This window comes from Carcharhinus amblyrhynchos, chromosome 2, assembly GCF_965287045.1.
Source record: "Carcharhinus amblyrhynchos chromosome 2, sCarAmb.v2.hapA, whole genome shotgun sequence".
Lineage (NCBI taxonomy): Eukaryota > Metazoa > Chordata > Chondrichthyes > Carcharhiniformes > Carcharhinidae > Carcharhinus > Carcharhinus amblyrhynchos.
In genome coordinates this window covers 121,155,782-121,173,506 of record NC_137325.1, presented here as the reverse complement: position 1 = coordinate 121,173,506, position 17,725 = coordinate 121,155,782, and the positions used below count along the sequence as shown (strand labels likewise).

General features: G+C 43.9%; 1 protein-coding gene across 5 annotated transcripts in view; it reads left to right on the top strand.

Moving 5' to 3' along the window:
• nrp1a (neuropilin 1a) overlaps positions 1 to 17,725 on the top strand; it is a 202,508-nt gene that overhangs the window by 59,346 nt on the left and 125,437 nt on the right. For all 5 annotated transcript variants that reach the window (XM_080212130.1, XM_080212146.1, XM_080212155.1 and 2 more), the window contains exon 5: positions 7,346 to 7,573. In XM_080212130.1, the coding sequence (XP_080068256.1) occupies positions 7,346 to 7,573 (228 nt within the window). The remainder of the gene's footprint in view (positions 1 to 7,345; positions 7,574 to 17,725) is intronic.

The following is a 17,725-nucleotide window of genomic DNA, read 5'->3' as shown; positions in this document are numbered from 1 at the left end:
GCGGGATTTTCCGGTCTTGGGATGAGCGTGGCCAGAAAAGCCCACCCACGTCATAATCTTATAAACCTCCTAACTGTGACATAACCCATACACTCATTTCCTATCTGTGCAAGTATGCTTTATTTACCTGTACTGAGGTATATCATCTATACACATTCTCAATGAGAAAAATCACCCATGCATTCATCACCTATGGGCACATTAACATGATGTGGAGATGCTGGCGTTGGACTGGGGTAAACACAGTTCGGTATCTTGTCTGCTTTCTTGCATCTTTGTAAAAACATGATGTCTGCGTCGATATGCGCAATCTTCTTGGAGATCCTCTCCACTTGGATCTGGCAGTTTGCGGTGTTTACCACATTAACATGCACAATTCAGCTGGGGAATCTTATAGGTAACAGCACTGAAGGAGTCCTGTTATGACAATGTCTGCTTTATTTTCAGATAGTGTCACTCACTCGCCCATTCCCTGTAGCCCTGCAAATATTTCCTCTTCAGGACCTAACCAATTTCCTCTTGAAAGCTGTGGTTGGATCTGCCCCAGTGCCTTCTTAGGTAGAGTATTCCAGATTTTAGTCAATCTCTGGGTTACAAAGAAGTGTTTTCCTCATGTCACCTCTGCCTCTTTTGCCAGGTGCCTTAACTCGATGCACTGCGTTCCTCCAATGGAAACCTCATCTCCTCTGTCTGGATTCCTCGTGACTTTGAAATCTTGTACAGAAACATATCAACATTAGCTGTAACTTCTAAAATGATTGACCTGCCACGCTTTCTGCCTGAGATGCTCAGATTGTCCCACTTGCCTGCCCTTTCCCTTAGCCCTGCAAATGTTTCCTTTTCAGCTGCTTACCCTATTCCCTTTCGAAAGCCATGACTGAATCTGCTTCAGAGAGTTAAAATATTTGTTCCAAATGGCTATAATAGACATACTGCATGCAGACTATGTGGAAATCCTTATTACAGCAGGATTAAATAATCTTCCATTTGTGGCCATAGGCTTGGAATTGCAGTTAAAATTGGAATAAACTTTGTGCAGTTGTGTAGAAGGTGATTGAAGTGACACTTTAATTTCTGTTATTGAAAACTTAAGTCAGCACTGGTTGACCTATCGCCTCAGCTAACAGGCCAACTGTTTTACTTTAGGATGAGAACCCCTCTGTTTATTTCCCTTCTCCTCTCTGGGGTTTTCTTTTGCCACACACCATTCCCAGCCAAATGAACAAGGAAGTAGGTACCTATGCTGTTCCTGTCTCCTATTCTACATTGAGACAGTTTTTGAGGATTGAAGGGCGACACGATGCAACAGTGGTTAGCACTGCTGCCTCACAGCAATAGGGATCTGGGTTCAATTCCAGCCTTGGCTGACTGTCCATGTGGAGTTTGGACATTCTCCCCGTGTCTGCATGGGTTTCCTCCCACAGTCCAAAGATTGGCCATGCTAAATTGCCCCTTAGTGTCAGAGGGATTAGCAGGTAAATATGTAGGGTTACAGGAATAGGACCTGGGTGGGATTGTTGTTGGTGCAGGCTTGATGGGCTGAATGGCCTCCTGTTGCTCTGTAGGGATTCTATGATTCTACATACAGGGTAAGCCACGAGCTCTGCTCTGTTAATACGGTTAGCTCAATTCTTTTAGCAATGCACAAGAAACATTGGAAAGACTCAGGTCACGTCAGGCAACGTCTGTGAGCTAGTAAACAAGTTAACACTCAGGCACGCATCCTCATTCTAAACAGAAAGTTTCCTGTTTCCAAGGACGATCAGATCTGCTGCCTTAAGTAGCGCCACCAGCTATTTGATTTGATTTGCTCTCAGGATGCAGATGATGTTGCTGAGATTGCACTCATTTCCCACCCTTAGTTGCCTTGAGAAGGAGCTGGGCTTTTGCATTCAACCACTGTGGTCCTTGTGGCAATAGTACCCCCACAGTTATACTAGGTAGGAAATTTCAAGATATTGACACAGCGACAATGCCCACACATCAGTGATCTGGAGGGGAATATGATGGTGTTCCCATGACATTCCTGTTTTGCTTTCTTGATGGCAGAGGCTGCAAGGGATGGGAGGTTAAAGTAGTCACTGAGTCAGTGAGCTGCACTCCCCTTAGGATACACATGAGCACTGTGCATGAGAAATGTAGATCCCAATCCACTCACATAGGGGCTGATCGTGTGAACTGGAAGAGGACTGATCATCTTGAGTGCTGTAGTGGCTGCTCTCATCCAGGCGAGTATCACACTCGAGAATGTTGATCAGCGTGTTGGCAATGGGTTGGCACATCAGTGAGGTAAAATCACATCTGCTGTGTTGCCAGCTCCTCAGAAATTAGTAAGAGTACCTGATACTGAGCATGTTTCCGGTTTTCCCTTCCCAGCTGAAAGAAAGCAGTAAATCACCCTTCAGCGCCTCCTCACAATAGTTGAGATTGGTGGCATAGGTATGGAGCAGAGTAGGAGCATTCCCAATATCCCATCTTTCTGTGTCACAGAGTGTCACAGCTCTAATGACCTGTGGCATCCCACACAGAAGCCATTTTCCACAGGTTTTAGGTTTTACCCATGTTGATGGATGTTTTGTTGATATTGTAATTTATTCTATTGGTGTTCTTGCTCATTTCACAGCATCGGAACATGATAATTAACTCCAGCAAGAATGAAAAATGATAACCAACTGCATTTAATTATCACATTATGTTTGGCACTGCGCGATGCATCCAAAACATGTTTGGAAACAAATCTCAGCTCCACGATAGTGCATCTGACAAATCTGCTGTATGCTGTGTAATTGTGTCAACCAGAGCAAGGAGGCCTCAGGCTCAATCCCAGCTCTTTAGGTAACCTCAATGCCACGAGGTAGTAAAGGGGCACAATAGCACAGTGGTTAGCACTGCTGCCTCACAGTACCAGGGACCTGGATTCGATTCCCAGCTTGGGTCACCGTCTGTGCAGAGTCTGCACGATCTCTCGGTATCTGCATGGATTTCCCCCCGGGTGCTCCGGTTTCCTCCCGCAGTCTGAAAGACGTGCTGGTTAGGTGGATTAGCCATGCCAATTTGCCCCTTGGTGTTAGGGAGATTAGCCGCACTGTATGTGGGGTTACAGGGATAGGGTCTGGTTAGGATTGTTGTTGGTGCAGACTCGATGGGATGAATGGCCTCATTCTGCATTGTAGGGATTCTATGGTCCTAATTCGTGCCCAGTTCTAGACTGTCATCCAGTGACAGCAGCTGTGCACATAGGAACATAAGAAATAGGAGAAGGTATAGGCCATTCAGCCCCTTGAGCCTGCTCTGCCATTCAACAAGATCATTTGAAGTTTATTTATTAGTGTCACAAGTAGGCTTACATTAACACTGCAATGAAGTTACAGTGAAAGTCCTCTAGTTGCCACAGTCTGGCATTTGTTTGGGTACATTGAGGGAGAATTTAGCACGGCCAATGCGCCTAGCCAGCTGCCTTTTGGAGTGAGGGAGGAAACCGGAACACCCGGAGGAAACCTACACCGACATGGGGAGAGCATGCAGACTCTGCACTGACCGTGACCCAAACCAGGTATCAAACCCAGGTCCCAGGCACTGAGAGGCAGCAGTGCTAACCACTGTGCCACCGTGGCGCCCTCACTGATCTGATCATGGCCTCAACTTCACTTTCTTTCTATGCCCACCACGCCCCCAGTTCTCTTAATTCCCGGAGAGATCACAAATCTGTCTAACTCAGCCTCAAAAATATTCAATGATCCACCTTCCGTTGCTTTCTGGGATAGAGAATTCCAAAGGTTAACAACTCCTTGGGAGAAAAAATTCCTCCTCATCTCTGTCTTAAATAGTAGACCTCTTATTCCCAACTGTACCATCGAGCTCTAGATTCCACATCAGGGGAAACATTCTCTCAGCATTTACCCTGTAATGCCCACTCAGAATCTCCTATAGTTCAACAACATCGCCTCACATTCTTCTAAACTCCCCCCCTTCCTCAGCATCCCCTCAGGAACGAGGTTGACTTGCTTCATGTTCGATGGGATCCGGGGTCACTGATGAGTCCAACACAAAATCTCCAGGCTCTGCTTCACATGTGGGGCAGCTGGTGATTGGCTGATGTAAATCCCTGGCATGTTTTTATTTAAAAGCTGCCTTTGGGTAGGAGTGTTGGCTGGAAGTTTGTGAGCTGTCTCTGATGCTTTGAATTTACCTCTGTGTGCGCTCGCCGAGCTCTCTCTCGAGAGTGCTGCCTTGCTCACTGAACCTTCTCCCTTTTGGCCGGTAACAATCCAGGGACTCCTGAAATTCAGCAAGGATGTTTGACCTCCTCAGAGATGCTTTGATCTCCAAAGCATTTCCACCCTCCTCCCGGGAACCTCCTGCCATGACTAAGTTCTGAGTAGAGCAGTTTTTTGTTTGAAAATCTGGCATCAGGCATACAAACAATGTGTCGTGTCTGGGGGAGTTTGTTTTGGGTGATTAGCACCCCAATGCTGGATATATTGGCTTGGGACAGGATGCTGAGACTGGATTACCCTCCCTTTGCCACGGGATTGGGAGGATCCTGCAAAGGCATTACTGGCGATACTTCTCCAGTGCTTTGGGGTGGGTGCTGAACCCCACACAATCTGCTCAATCTTTCCTCACAATACAACCCCATCTTCCCAGGAATCGGCCTAGCGAACTTTCTCCGAACTACCTCCAATGCAAGTATACCTCTCCTTAAGTAGGACTAGGGGGCACAGCCTCAAGATAAAGGGGGGGCGGTTTAGAACGGAGTTGAGGAAGAACTTCTTCACTCAAAGGGTGGTGAATCTGTGGAATTCTGTGCCCGTTGAGGTGGTGGAGGCTGCCTTGCTAAATATTTTTAAGACGCGGGTTGATGGGTTTTTGATAAGAGAGGGGATTAAGGGTTATGGGGAGAGGGCGGGAATGTGGAACTGAGCCACGACAGAGCAGCCATGATCTTATTGAAGGGCTAGATGGCCTACTCCTGCTCCTATTTCTTATGTTCTTATGTTCTTAAATATGTGGACGTTAGCATGTGCGTCACAGAGTCATGTTCAAGCAGTGACTTTCCTCATGCCCAGGGAACCTGGCAGCACTGGCAAAAGCAATTGTAAATCCATCAAATAAGAAAGGCACTGCACCATGGTCATTGCTTGGTTAATATGAAAGGCCAGCATTAGTTGGGATCGCTGGCATGTACATTCGCAAAAGACCTTCATCTCCTTATTGTTGCGGCTCTTCTTTCTACTCGAAATGGCTGACGTAAATCTCTGGAATGTTTTTATTTAAAAGCCTCCTTTCAAGCTTCAGAGATTTAATGGCTCTCTGAGCTATTTCTGAGAAAAATGATGAAGCATTATAGGTCCGTATGAAGCCTTTCCTTTCCAATGCTGCTTAGAAAAAGAAAGGAAAAATACATGCATGTGCGCCAAACTCGCACTAACTACTGCAATCTATCAGTTCGTTTCATTGCAACACTTTATGGCAACACCTGTGTCAACACAGTTCGACCTGTATCCCAGTGACAGGCACATGTTGTATGCATTAACTCTTCCACCCTGTGTATGAGTGCACCATAGGTCGCATCTGGTGTACAAACAGAATCACTCCCTGTGGAAACATATGCCAGGACTCCCTCAGCTCGTAGAGGCTTGTGCATCCCACTGGTGTTAGTAAAATACTGCCATTCTCACATAAAAAAAAACTTCTTTAAAATTTAAATTAACAACAGGAAAGGTACAATTACTGGCTTCTCCAGTGGGTAGCTGAAATTCCTAGACCATGCACGTACCTATTCCTTTCACGGCGCAGTATCTGGAATGCCATTATATTTAGTGCTGGAAGTCACATAAAGCCAAGCTATTAAATCTTAAGAAAGAGGCTGTTGTGTCAAAGGCCACAATTATTGTTCAGCAAGAAGGCTGAATTGGTCTCTACATGATCATAATGTACTCCAATTAATGAAGGGCTGGCACAATTATCAGGTATTTGGCTTATTGCACTTATCCCATGTACATGTACTAGTCCAAGGCTGGTTGTATAGAGTCTCCTGACTCCCCTATTTTTATCTGCAATACCTACTGATTCAATGCCGCAGATCACCACTTGCTGCCTGTTTTCCAGCAAGGCTGTTAATTCTTACATGTGGCAACAGTTATGTGGATGAAAACACTGCCAATAGCTTTTTTTAAATACCATTGATAGGCATGTCAATGATATTCAAGACTGTAACCATGCAACATAAGGGGAAAAGAAAGAATTGCAGATGCACAAGGAAAGGCCAACACATGTGCATCAAATAATCATGGTTGGAGTGAAAGTTAACCCCAACCGATATACATACTTATACAACTCATGTTGCCTACCCACATCCTGATGGACAGGTCCAGAAATCCAAAGCCCTTCAAGAGTATTCGCATTATAATCCATGAGATTGCTATGGGAGAGCTTCAGATCCTGGCCAATATAGGTCCTGGCCTTCCATATGGCAGTTTCTTCAGGGTCTCATTTGGAGCAGAGCTTTGAGATGGAATCCAATCCACTTATTCCTTTCCAATGTTTAAGCTTCACTTGCCCTTGCCGATGATTTGTTTTGATTTGATTTGATTTATTATTGTCAATATATTGCGATACAGTAAAAAATATTGTTCCTTGCAGGCTACACAGACAAAGCATGCTGCACATAGAGTACATAGGGGAGAAAGAAAGGAGAGGGTGCAGAATGTAATGTTACAGTCATAGCTAGTCTGCAGAGAAAGATCAATTTAATATTTGGTGGATCCATTCAGAAGTCTGATGGCAGCCGTGAGGAAGCTGCTCTTGAGTCGGCTGGTATGTTTTCTCAGACTTTATCCTTTTCCCAACAGAAGATGATGGAAAAGAGTACGCCTGGGATCCTTGATTATGCTGCCTGCTTTTCTGAGGAAATGGGAAGTGTAGATGGTTTGCGTGATGGAGTGGGCTATGTTCACAACTCTTTGTAGTTTCTTGCGGTCTTGGTCAGCACAGGAGCCATATATACATGTCCCAGAGGTGCTTAGATGATATTTTCGGAAGAGAGAGTCAGACTTTGAGAGCAGGGAGTACCAAGAGCCACACTTTGTAGAGCACTGATTGATTTTTGTTTAAGAGGGAGAGGAGAGAATGCTAGAATGGGACAACTCAATTCACATGTTAACCCCGAAAGACAGAACACAGGAGATTATAGGGCTGAGACTTTCTTTGATAAACAATGGTTGCCACCCCCTCAGTCCCCACCGCGCACCCCCCCCCCCCCCCCCCCCGCACCCCAAACCACATATTCAGTTCTTGCTCTGCAGGTTTGATCGATAATTAATCCACTGTTCTGTCTTTTCAGGACCAGAATGTTCGAAGAACTTCACTGCAGAAAGTGCAGAGATAAAATCGCCTGGATTTCCTGATAAATATCCAAATAATTTGGAATGCACCTACATGATATTTGCACCAGCAACGGCAGAGATTCTTCTGGATTTTGCAAGCTTTGACCTGGAACCAGATGATGGTGTACGGGATGGAACGTTATGTCGCTTTGACAGACTAGAAGTCTGGGATGGTTTTCCAGGAGGTAAGAAAGGAACAATATTTTTTCCCTGAAGTTATATGTTTTACCGCAGTTTATATGGGAAATGCAGTTGTGGCCGTTTAGTTAACAGTGCACTGATCAGCTATTGAACTTTTTTTCTATTTGTTCATGGGATGTGCGCATTGTTGGTTGGGCCAGCATTTATTGCCCATCCCTGAGGACATTTAAGAGCCAGCCACATTGCTGTAGCTCTGGAGTCACATGTAGGCCAGTCCGGGTAAGGATGGTAGATTTCCTTCCCTAAAGGACATTAGTGAACCAGATGGATTATTTTACAACAACTGACAATTGTTTCATTAGACTTTATTGGAAGAATTTTCCTGGGAATTGTAACGGGCGGGGGGAGGGTAGGCAGACCATGCAAATGTCCGGGAGCTTCTGGTTTTGGGGCGAGCGTGACTGGAAAATCCGGTCCTTTAATTCTGGATTTTTCTTGAATTCAAATTTCACCATCTGCCATGGTGCGATTTGATCCTGGATACCCTGGGTCTCTGGTTCCAGCGAAAATACCACTACGCCATCACCTCCCTCATACTGAAGGACATATTTATGGCAAGTTATAATTATGATGTTGTTAAAGAGAATAACACGGGATATTAACTGGAATGTAACACAACTCATTCATAACCTGTGCGAACACCCAGACCAGAAAAACTTATTACATTTTTTGACTTATCGCTTTAATGCAACAATTAGGCTCAAACAAAAACATGCAGTTGGTTATTACTTTGTTACTGTGCTGGAGCTTTGAGCAGTGTCTGAAACTGATTTAATTCCACAGAACATTAATGATTGTTTAAATGAATGGAAATTTTGAGGAACAGCAAGAGTCATCTGTAGTTAAAATCAACTATTCTTTTCATCATAATGCTGCCAGCTCATTACCTCCAAACCATTTTGCATTTTAACATCAAGAAACCCAGGTGAGAGAGCAAGACCTGAACAAGGTTGCAACAGCAGCTTCCATTTAGATAGCTTCTTAAAAAGTATTAAACCACCCCAAGTCTTCAAAGAAGTGTAACCAGGCAAAAATTGATACTGAGCTAAAGTCGGAGCTATTACAGTTACCCACCAGACCACCAAGCATGGTCAATGACAGCTTTAAGTGGAGTCTCAAAGGAGGAGAGAGACAGAGAGGCCAAGAAACTGGTGCGAGGTAGTGGCAGTGGGGGCAGTGAGAATGTGGTGGGTGCAGTGGCCAGTGCATTTTAAAGCTTAGTGTATAAAGTGCTGGAGGTATGGCCACCACAGGTGGGGGGGGGGGGGGGGGGGGCAAACGAATTGGGCATAGACGAGATGCTAGGATCGGAAGAAGATGGAGGAAAAGGAAGGTTAGGTTAAAGTTTATTTCTTAGTCGCAAGCAGGCTTATATTCATACTGTAACGAAGTTACTGTGAAAATCCCCTAGTCACCACACTCCGGGGCCTATTTGGGTACACTGAGGGAGAATTTATGGCCTATGCATCTAACCAGCACGTCTTTCAGACTGTGGGAGAAAAGCGCAGCACCCGGAGGAAACCCACGCAGACAAGGGAAGAGCGTCCAAACAGTGACCCAAGTGGAGTAAAGGGTAAATAAATAAAGAAGACGTATGAGAGGTTGTGAGGGGGGGTGGATTTTCCTATCCCGTCCCGCCCATCATGGGAATTGTAGCAGACCGGAGGCAGACCATGAAGAGATACATTGACCTTGGGCAGAATTTTATGGTTTTGGGGAAGGGATGGCTGGAAAATCTCACCCGTGAAATCAGTTAGCTGTGATTCAGTGTTGCCATAAAGCGTTGGTTTTAAGCCTGAAAATTCTAGGGTCGAAAAGCTGGGAGGTGGGGTGGAGTAGCGGGGGTGGGGGGGAGGGGGGCGCGATGGCAGTGAGAAAATTCTGGAAAATCTCAAAAGGTCTGGCAGCATCTATAAGGAGAAAAAAAGGCTGATGTTTCAAATCCAGGTGACCCTTTGCCAAAGCTTTGACAAAGGGTTATCTGGACTCGAAACGTCAGCTCTTTTCAGAGAATCATAGAATCCTACAGTGCAGAGGGAGGCCATTCAGCCCATCGAGTCTGCACCAACCACAATCCCACCCAGCCCTTATCCCCATATATTCACCCTGTTAATCTCCCTGACAGTAAGTGGCAATTTAGCATAACCATTCAATTAACCAGCACGTCTTTGGACTGTGGGAGAAAACCAGAGCACCCAGCGGGAACCCCTGCAGGCAAGGGAGAATGTACAAACTCCACACAGACAGTGACCCAAGCTGAGAATCGAACCCGGGTCCCTGGTGCTGTGAGGCAGCAGTGCTCACCATTGTGCCGCCCCAAAACAGTGTTGAAGTGTGGATACTGGGATTTGAACCCAGGTCCTCATGCCGCTGAAGCATACCCTCTGCTGCTGAGCTATGTCACCAACTGAAAAACAATCGTACCCTGCTGGGGCTCCTTTTCTCTCCTTTCGGATGCTATCAGACTTACTGAGATTTTCCAGCATTTTCTCTTCGGATTTCAGATTCCAGCAGCCGCAGTAATTTGCTTTTATCCAGTCCTCTTCTGTGTCCCAATACAGCGATTTAAAGCCTTAAATATTACAGAAATTATCAAAGAAAGAGATTGGGCTCATCACTAACTGCTGCGCTGCCACTATCCCTCCATCCAAAGCTATCTATTTGAATCTATTATTTCCCTGTCCTCTCCCATATTCTCCATACACTTCCTGTTGAAAAAAATAAGTATCCAATTGCCTATTAAACGATGTTAGAACCCGAGCGTCAGCAGCCACTTGTTCATGTTCTAATAATCCTCAGTGTGAAATAATTGCTTTGAACTCCCTTTGTTGTACATCAATAGGAAATCTTTGTTACTGATTCACCAACCAGTGCAAATCATTTTCCAATTATTTACTCACTCAAAACCTTTCATTAATTTAAACAGCTCCCCTCCCCTCCCCTCCCCATAACCATCTTGGTTCAAAAAGAAGCGAACTACGATATTTCAAGCCTTTTTTTTCAGACCGTAATCTCCCGTCCTGGATTAATTCTGGTAAATCTTTCCTTGGCGTGTAATAATGGAATACAGAGACCTGCACATAGTGATTGAAAGTGACCGAACCACATCCGGCATCACATTTATGTTCAGTGCCCCTCTGGACCAAATCCAGAATTTTGAATGCTCTTTATGATATTACTGCCTGCATTAATATTTGTAAATATCCGGGCACCTCTAGATATCTCTCTTTCCCTACTTTGCCTTTTCCATTCCAGGGATAATTACTTTCACTGTACCTCTTCCCAAAATGTGTAATTGCACCGACCCGCTCTACCACCTCTCCGCCCCCTTACATTTTTCCTTAAGATTTTCTTTGCCTCTTAACTTGGTGTCAATGAATTTTTCTCTATTTATTTATTTATTAGGGTCTCAAGTAGTCTTACATTAACACTGCAATGAAGTTACTGTGAAAATCCCCTAGTCGCCTCACACCAACCCCTGTTCAGTTACACTGAGGGAGAATTTAGCATGGCCAATGCAGCTAACCAGCACGTCTTTTGGACCATGGGAGGAAACAGAGCACCTGGAGAAAACCCACGCAGACACGGGGAGAATGTGCAAACTCCACACGGCTGGTGAGCCGAGCCGGGAATCGAACGCAGGTCTCTGGCGTTGTGAGGCAGCAGTGCTGACCTCTGTGCCATACCTATATCCAGATCATTTATAAAAATGGGAAAACAGAAAGATCCCAGTGCAAATACCTTGGACTCAGTGCTGTTCACATGTTGCCAATCTGAGAAGCATTCATTCACCCCTTAAATTCTGCTTTCGATTCTGCGACTGTAACACGGGTTCATCATCTAAAATGGCAAAAAGCAGTAACTCTGGGAAACAGCAAAGAAAATGAAGGTCAGAATATCATTACGCGGGGACACCAATCAGATATATTTTTCCAGAACCTATTTTGCGGACATTTCTAGGATTACCACAACTGCAGTAAATGTACGGTCCTTCGTAGAAGATAAGCAGTGTATCAAACAATTCTGTAAAATTGCCTTTCTAAAAATAACTGTGAAGTAATTTACTTTACGTACGACAATTATTTGTAGTCATTAAATTGCAAAGATATTTGTATCTTTATCTGGAGATGCCAGAAACTGCAGCAAACGGCAGCAAATTAATATATTTCTCATACGAATTAAAACACACATCTATACTTTGGCGTGATAATTAACTCCCAAATTGGGCTGAATAAGTAAACCACAGTTACAAGGCAGTGTTTGATAACATTAGACCTGGTCATCCATTGAATTACTGCCCACTGGTTAGATGCATTGACCCGAACAGGTGCCGGGCTGTGGCAACTAGGGGAATTTCACAGTAACTTCATTACAGTGTTAATGTAAGCCTTACTTGTGGCACTAAGCAATAAATAAATAAATAAACTTGACCTATGTGTGGGGAAGTATCAAAGACAGCTTGATTGATTCCTAGTATGTCAGGATTGACATATAAAGAGAGACTGGCTTGACTGGGTTTGTACTCACTGGAATTTAGAAGAATGAGGGGGAATCTCATAGAAACATCCTGATGGGACTGGACAGGCTAGACGCGGGAAGAATGTTCCCGATGTTGGGGAAGCCCACAACTAGGAGGGGTAAGAATAAGGGGTAAGCCATTCAGAACTGAGATGAAGAAGATCTTCTTCATTCAGAGAGTGGTGAACCTGTGGAATTCTCTACCACAGAAAGCTACTGGGGCCAATTTGTTAGATATGTTCAAGAGGGAGTTGGACATGGCCCTCTTGGCTAAAGGGATCAAGAGGTAGGGAGGGAAGTTGGAGTGGGATACTGAAAGCGCATGGTTAACTATGATCATATTGAATGGTGATGCAGACATAAGAACATAAGAAATAGGAGCAGGAGTAGGCCATCCAGCCCTTCGAGCCTGCCCCGCCACTCAACAAGATCATGGCTGATCTGTCGTGGCTCAGTTCCACATTCCTGCCCTCTCCCCATAACCCTTAATCCCCTCTCTTATCAAAAACCCATCAACCCGCATCTTAAAAAAGGGCCGAATGACCTACTCTTGCAGTTATTTTCTATCTTTCTATTACTGTTACTGGGATACATTTCAAGTCAAATGTTTCCCATCAAGTTGGCTAGATTGTTGCACTCCTGAAACCGTGTGCCCGATGCTAAGTAAGGCCAAGGACAGCTGATGGTGACAAAAATTGCTATTTGGTTTTATTTGCAGACTCAAATTTGATTTTGCATTTTAATAATTGTCTGGACCCAAAATAAATTATCTCCCGGTTAGTTTCAGAAAGGTAATTTGACAAAAGTGTTTGATTCATTGCTTATCTCCTACAGTGTGCTGCATGTTTATTGAAATCCTAGTTACCTTGGAAATATATTCAGGAAATATTACCTGATTGGCATTCCTAAACACAAATATATTGACCTTCATTTTCTTTGTTACCTCTTCTACGACACATCCCGCCGGGCACGACAACAGACTGACTGATCTCAGAATTGAACCGTTAATTGTTTTCTGAGGTATCATACCATTTTTGCATTGATAATTTAACTCAACATAACATTAATATTCTTGGTTAGCAGCACTACTGTTATCCTCTACTCCACCACGAACTTTCTTGACGCTTCAACTGTCTCTTAAATTTTCTGACATCCTGGACCGGATGAGCAATTATTGGAAAGACTGAAGCCATTATTATAAGTCCCTGTCCCAAACTTTGCATCCTTTTCATTGAATCCATCCCTTTCCCTGGCAACTGAGGCTGATCCAGACTGTTTGTTACATCTGTTTCATATTTGACTGTATGTCCACACCATCATTGTCTATTTCCATCTCTGTAACATTCTGTAACATTGCCCTTCTTCAACTCCCCCCACCCCCCACCCCCAACCTCAACTCCCCTGCTGCTGAAATCCTCATCCATACTTTTATTAACTCAAGCCTTGATAATTCCAGCACGCTCCAGGCCAGTTTCTCATGTACTATCCTCCCATAAACTTAAGATCATCCAAATCTCTGCTGTCCACGTCCTTATTCGAACCAAAGTCCTTTCACCCTGTGGTCGCTGATCAATATCGATTCCTGATTAATCAAGCATCAATTTTAAAATTTCTTCCTTATTTTCAATTCTCTCCGTGACCATTCCACACATTTGTAATCTTTTCCAGGCCTAAAACCCTCTGAGGCATCTCCACTTCTTCAATTTTGGCTTCTTGAGCCAAAGTTCCAAAGTTCGTGGTCATGTCTTCAAGCTCTAGAATTGCCTACCTCTTCACCTCTCTTTCTTCCTTTAAGACACTCTTAAAAACCCAACCTCTTTGACCAAGTTTATTTATTAGTGTCACAAGCAGGCTTACATTAACTCTGCAATGAAGTTACTGTGAAAATCCCCTAATTCCCACACTCTGGCGCCTGTTCGACTACATTGAGGAAGAATTTATCATGGTCAGTGCACCTAATCAGTATGTCTTTTGGACTGTGGGAGGAAACTGGAGCACCCAGAGGAGACCCACGCAGACACAGGGAAAATGTGCAGACTCCACACAGACAGTGACCCAAGCCGGGTCCCTGGCGCTGTGAGGCAGCAGTGCTAACCATTGTGCCACCGTGCCACCCATAAAGTTTTTGGTTTACATGTATGGGTGTCAAATGTTGTTTGATAATGTTTCCTTGTAGTGCTTTGGGATGTTTTATTACACTGAAGGTGGCTATGTAAATAAATGCTGTTGTTGAGTGGCAAGTGTGTTAGAAGGATCGGATGATAAAGGCGGAGATATGTTAATGAATTGTTACTTGGTTACAATAACGTACCTATTGTAAAAGCTGCTTACCCTCAATACTCCTTATTGAAACCTGATTAAAATTTCACGAAAGTAAACGAAATTTATTGTGCATACTAACAGCTGGTTTAGATCATGGATTTACACATGTGTAACATAATCTCAGCAACTCGATGACTTTTAAGTGATTGTTTTCACAGTTTATGAGGTAATCCAAACTCCTGAACACAGCTATATCTACAGCCTTGTTAATGCATTGCAAGCCATCAATTATGGAAAGCGTAGAAAATGTTTTTGTCAGGTTTGGATTTGCTGCTTCAATAATAATCACTTTCAGAAATCATGCTGCACTCCGCATCTGAAGGAATCAGTATGGAAAGCATCATCTTATAAATGATGTCTGAAAGCAAACCCCCTGTGAGTCGCAACTGTTTCTGTGCATTTGTGAGTGTGGAGATGTCATCCTAAGGAAGCCAGGCAGTCTCGGATTAATGATAAATAATGTAGGATGTAAGATAGAATGGATATTCTGTCATTTTCTTTTCTTTCATTTTCTTTTAGAGCCGGAGAAAACATTTCTCAGGGAGTCTGTTCTCAGGAGATGAAATAGACAGAGTAGAGTCCATGATCGAATGGGCTGTACATGGTCTGTGATGGGAACATGTCTGAAGGGTTGGTTGGGCCTTTCTCTATGTTTTATGTTGCTTTCAGTGGAATAAAATGGATCACATCAATGCCATTATATTCTTTGTTCTCTGTCACCATGATTTAATGTTCTGTTGCTGGGGAAAAGGTTGGAACACTGATGAATAACATCAACAGTTGATAAGTGAATTGGCCCCAGTAACATTCCTGAAGTTGTCTCATGGAACTGTGTGAAGTACATCCCCAAGAGCACACTCTCTTTCTCTCACTCTTTCTTAGGCACCATTAGAGAACATTGGCAAACATGGACTTCCATGTGTTGGTCCCTGGTGGGTTATGCTTGGTAAGGTGCTGCATTGGGTTACTGTTGCCTTCTGCAGGTTTTGGCTAACCGGGAGACATATTGGAAGGATTTGCACGTTGATAAAATTAGCAGCTCAACATCCCTGGATATTGGTGCTGAAATTCTACTGCCTCGCTTCGCCTGCCAGGGAATTGGAGTAGACGAGGAATGGACAATGGGAAGGTCCGTTGACCTCGGGTGGGATTTTCCAGTCTTGGGCCATGTGAGGCCCAAGTGGTGTTCAGAGGTAGCTAAAAGGATGGCTGGGGGTGCGTTATTGGTTAAACAATCAAGTACAGCTGTGAAGAGGGATGATATACTAAATAAATGTTCCGCTTAGAAAGGAAAACAGAACTAGAGGGCACAGCCTCAAAATAAGGGGGCGGGCAGTCTAGAACGGAGTTGAGGAAGAACTTCTTCACTCAAAGGGTGGTGAATCTTTGGAATTCTCTGCCCATTGAAGTGGTGGAGGCTACTTCGTTGAATATAATTACGGGTAGATAAATTTCTGATAGACAAGGGAATTAAGGGTTATGGGGAGAAAGCGGGAAAGTGGAACTGATCCACTTCAGACCAGCCATGATCTTATTGAATGGCTGGGCAGGCTTGAAGGGCTAGATGGCCTACTCCTGCTCCTATTTCTTATGTTCTTATGTGCTTATGTAAATCACCATATGGGTTGAGGCCATATGGGTTGAGCTCAGAGATAAAAAGGGTCAGCAACACTATTAGGAGTGGACTGCGGGCCCCCAGAATAGTGATGGGGGGAGATTAAAGAGTAAATATGTAGGCAAATTTCAGAGAATGCAAAAGTAAAGGTTAGTAATCGTTTGGGACTTTAACGATGCTAATTACAACTGGGATACAAATAGTATGAAATACACAGAGGGCAGAAAGTTCTTAAACTGCATTCATGAGAGCTTTTTTAGCCAGCATGTGTGAAGGTGCGCAATTCTAGATTTAGTCTTGGGAAATGAAGCCAGGCAGATGCATGAGGCAGCAGTGGGTGACCATTTTGGAGATAGAACCAGAGAATCCCTTCAGTGCAGAAAGAGGTCATTCGGCCCATCGAGTCTACCGATTCTGTGAAAGGGCATCTCACCCAGGCCTTCCCCTCCACTCTATTGGCAAAATCCCATGTAATTCCCATGACTAATTAGGTAAGGGGCAATTTAACATGGTCAATCCACCTATAGTGACCATAATAAGGTTAGATTTAGCAAAATTAAAGGATAGGATAAAGCTAAAGCCACAGTAAAAGTTCTAAATTGGGAAAGGACAAGTTTTAGAAATCGGAGAGATGATCTGGTATAGGTGGATGGGGAGGGGAAATCAGTGACAGACCAGCGGGAAGCTTTCAAGAACGAGATTCTACAGGAGCAGTAGAAATGTCCCACAAAGAAAAGGGGTGACACTGACAAATCTACAGCTCCTTGGTTATTTAGAAGCATCAGTGTAAGATAAAGCAGAAAAAGGAAACTTATGACAGTCACAAAAATGTTAGAAAGCCTACAGTGTGTAGAAAATACAGGGGTGAAGTAAAAAATGAAATCAGGAAAGCAAAGAGAGGATACAATAAAGGAGCAGCACAGTGGCACAGTGGTTAGCACTACTGCCTCACAGCGTTGGGGACCTGGGTTCGATTCCTGGCTGAGGTCACTGTCTGTATGCATGTTCTCCCTGTATGTACGTGGGTTTCCTCCAGGTGCTCTGGTTTCCTCCCACAGTCTGAAAGACATTAGTTAGGTGCATTGGCCATGCTAAATTCTCTCTGTGTCCCCGAACAGGTGTCAGATTTTCACAGTAACCTCATTGCAGTGTTAATGTAAGTCTGCTTGTGATACAAATAAATAAACTTAAAAAACATTAACAGTGAGAGGATAACAAAAGAAAAGGTAGAGTCTATCTGGGATGTACGAGGTAACAAGTGTTGATGCAGAAGGTGTGGGCAGGGTTTTTAATGAACATTTCAACTGTGTCTTCAGAAGGGAGAGAGATGGTGCAGACATTCTAGTTAATGAGGAAGAGTGTGAAATATTCAATGAAATAAGCATGAGAGAGGAAGTGCTGGAGGGACGGACATTCTTGAAGATGGATAAATCTCCAGAGCCGGATGGATTCTGTCCCAGGCTGTTAAAGGAAGCTAAGGAGGAAATAGATGCCCATAGGATCATTTTTCAATCCTCACTAGATTTAAGTAAGGATTTGAACTCTGTCTCTGTACCAATGTTTGAAAAGGATGCAAAGGATAAGCCAAATATTTACAAACTGGTCAGTCTGTCTTTGGTAGTGGACAGATTATTCGACTCAATTGTGAGATCAGGATAAACTGCCACTTAGGCATGGATTA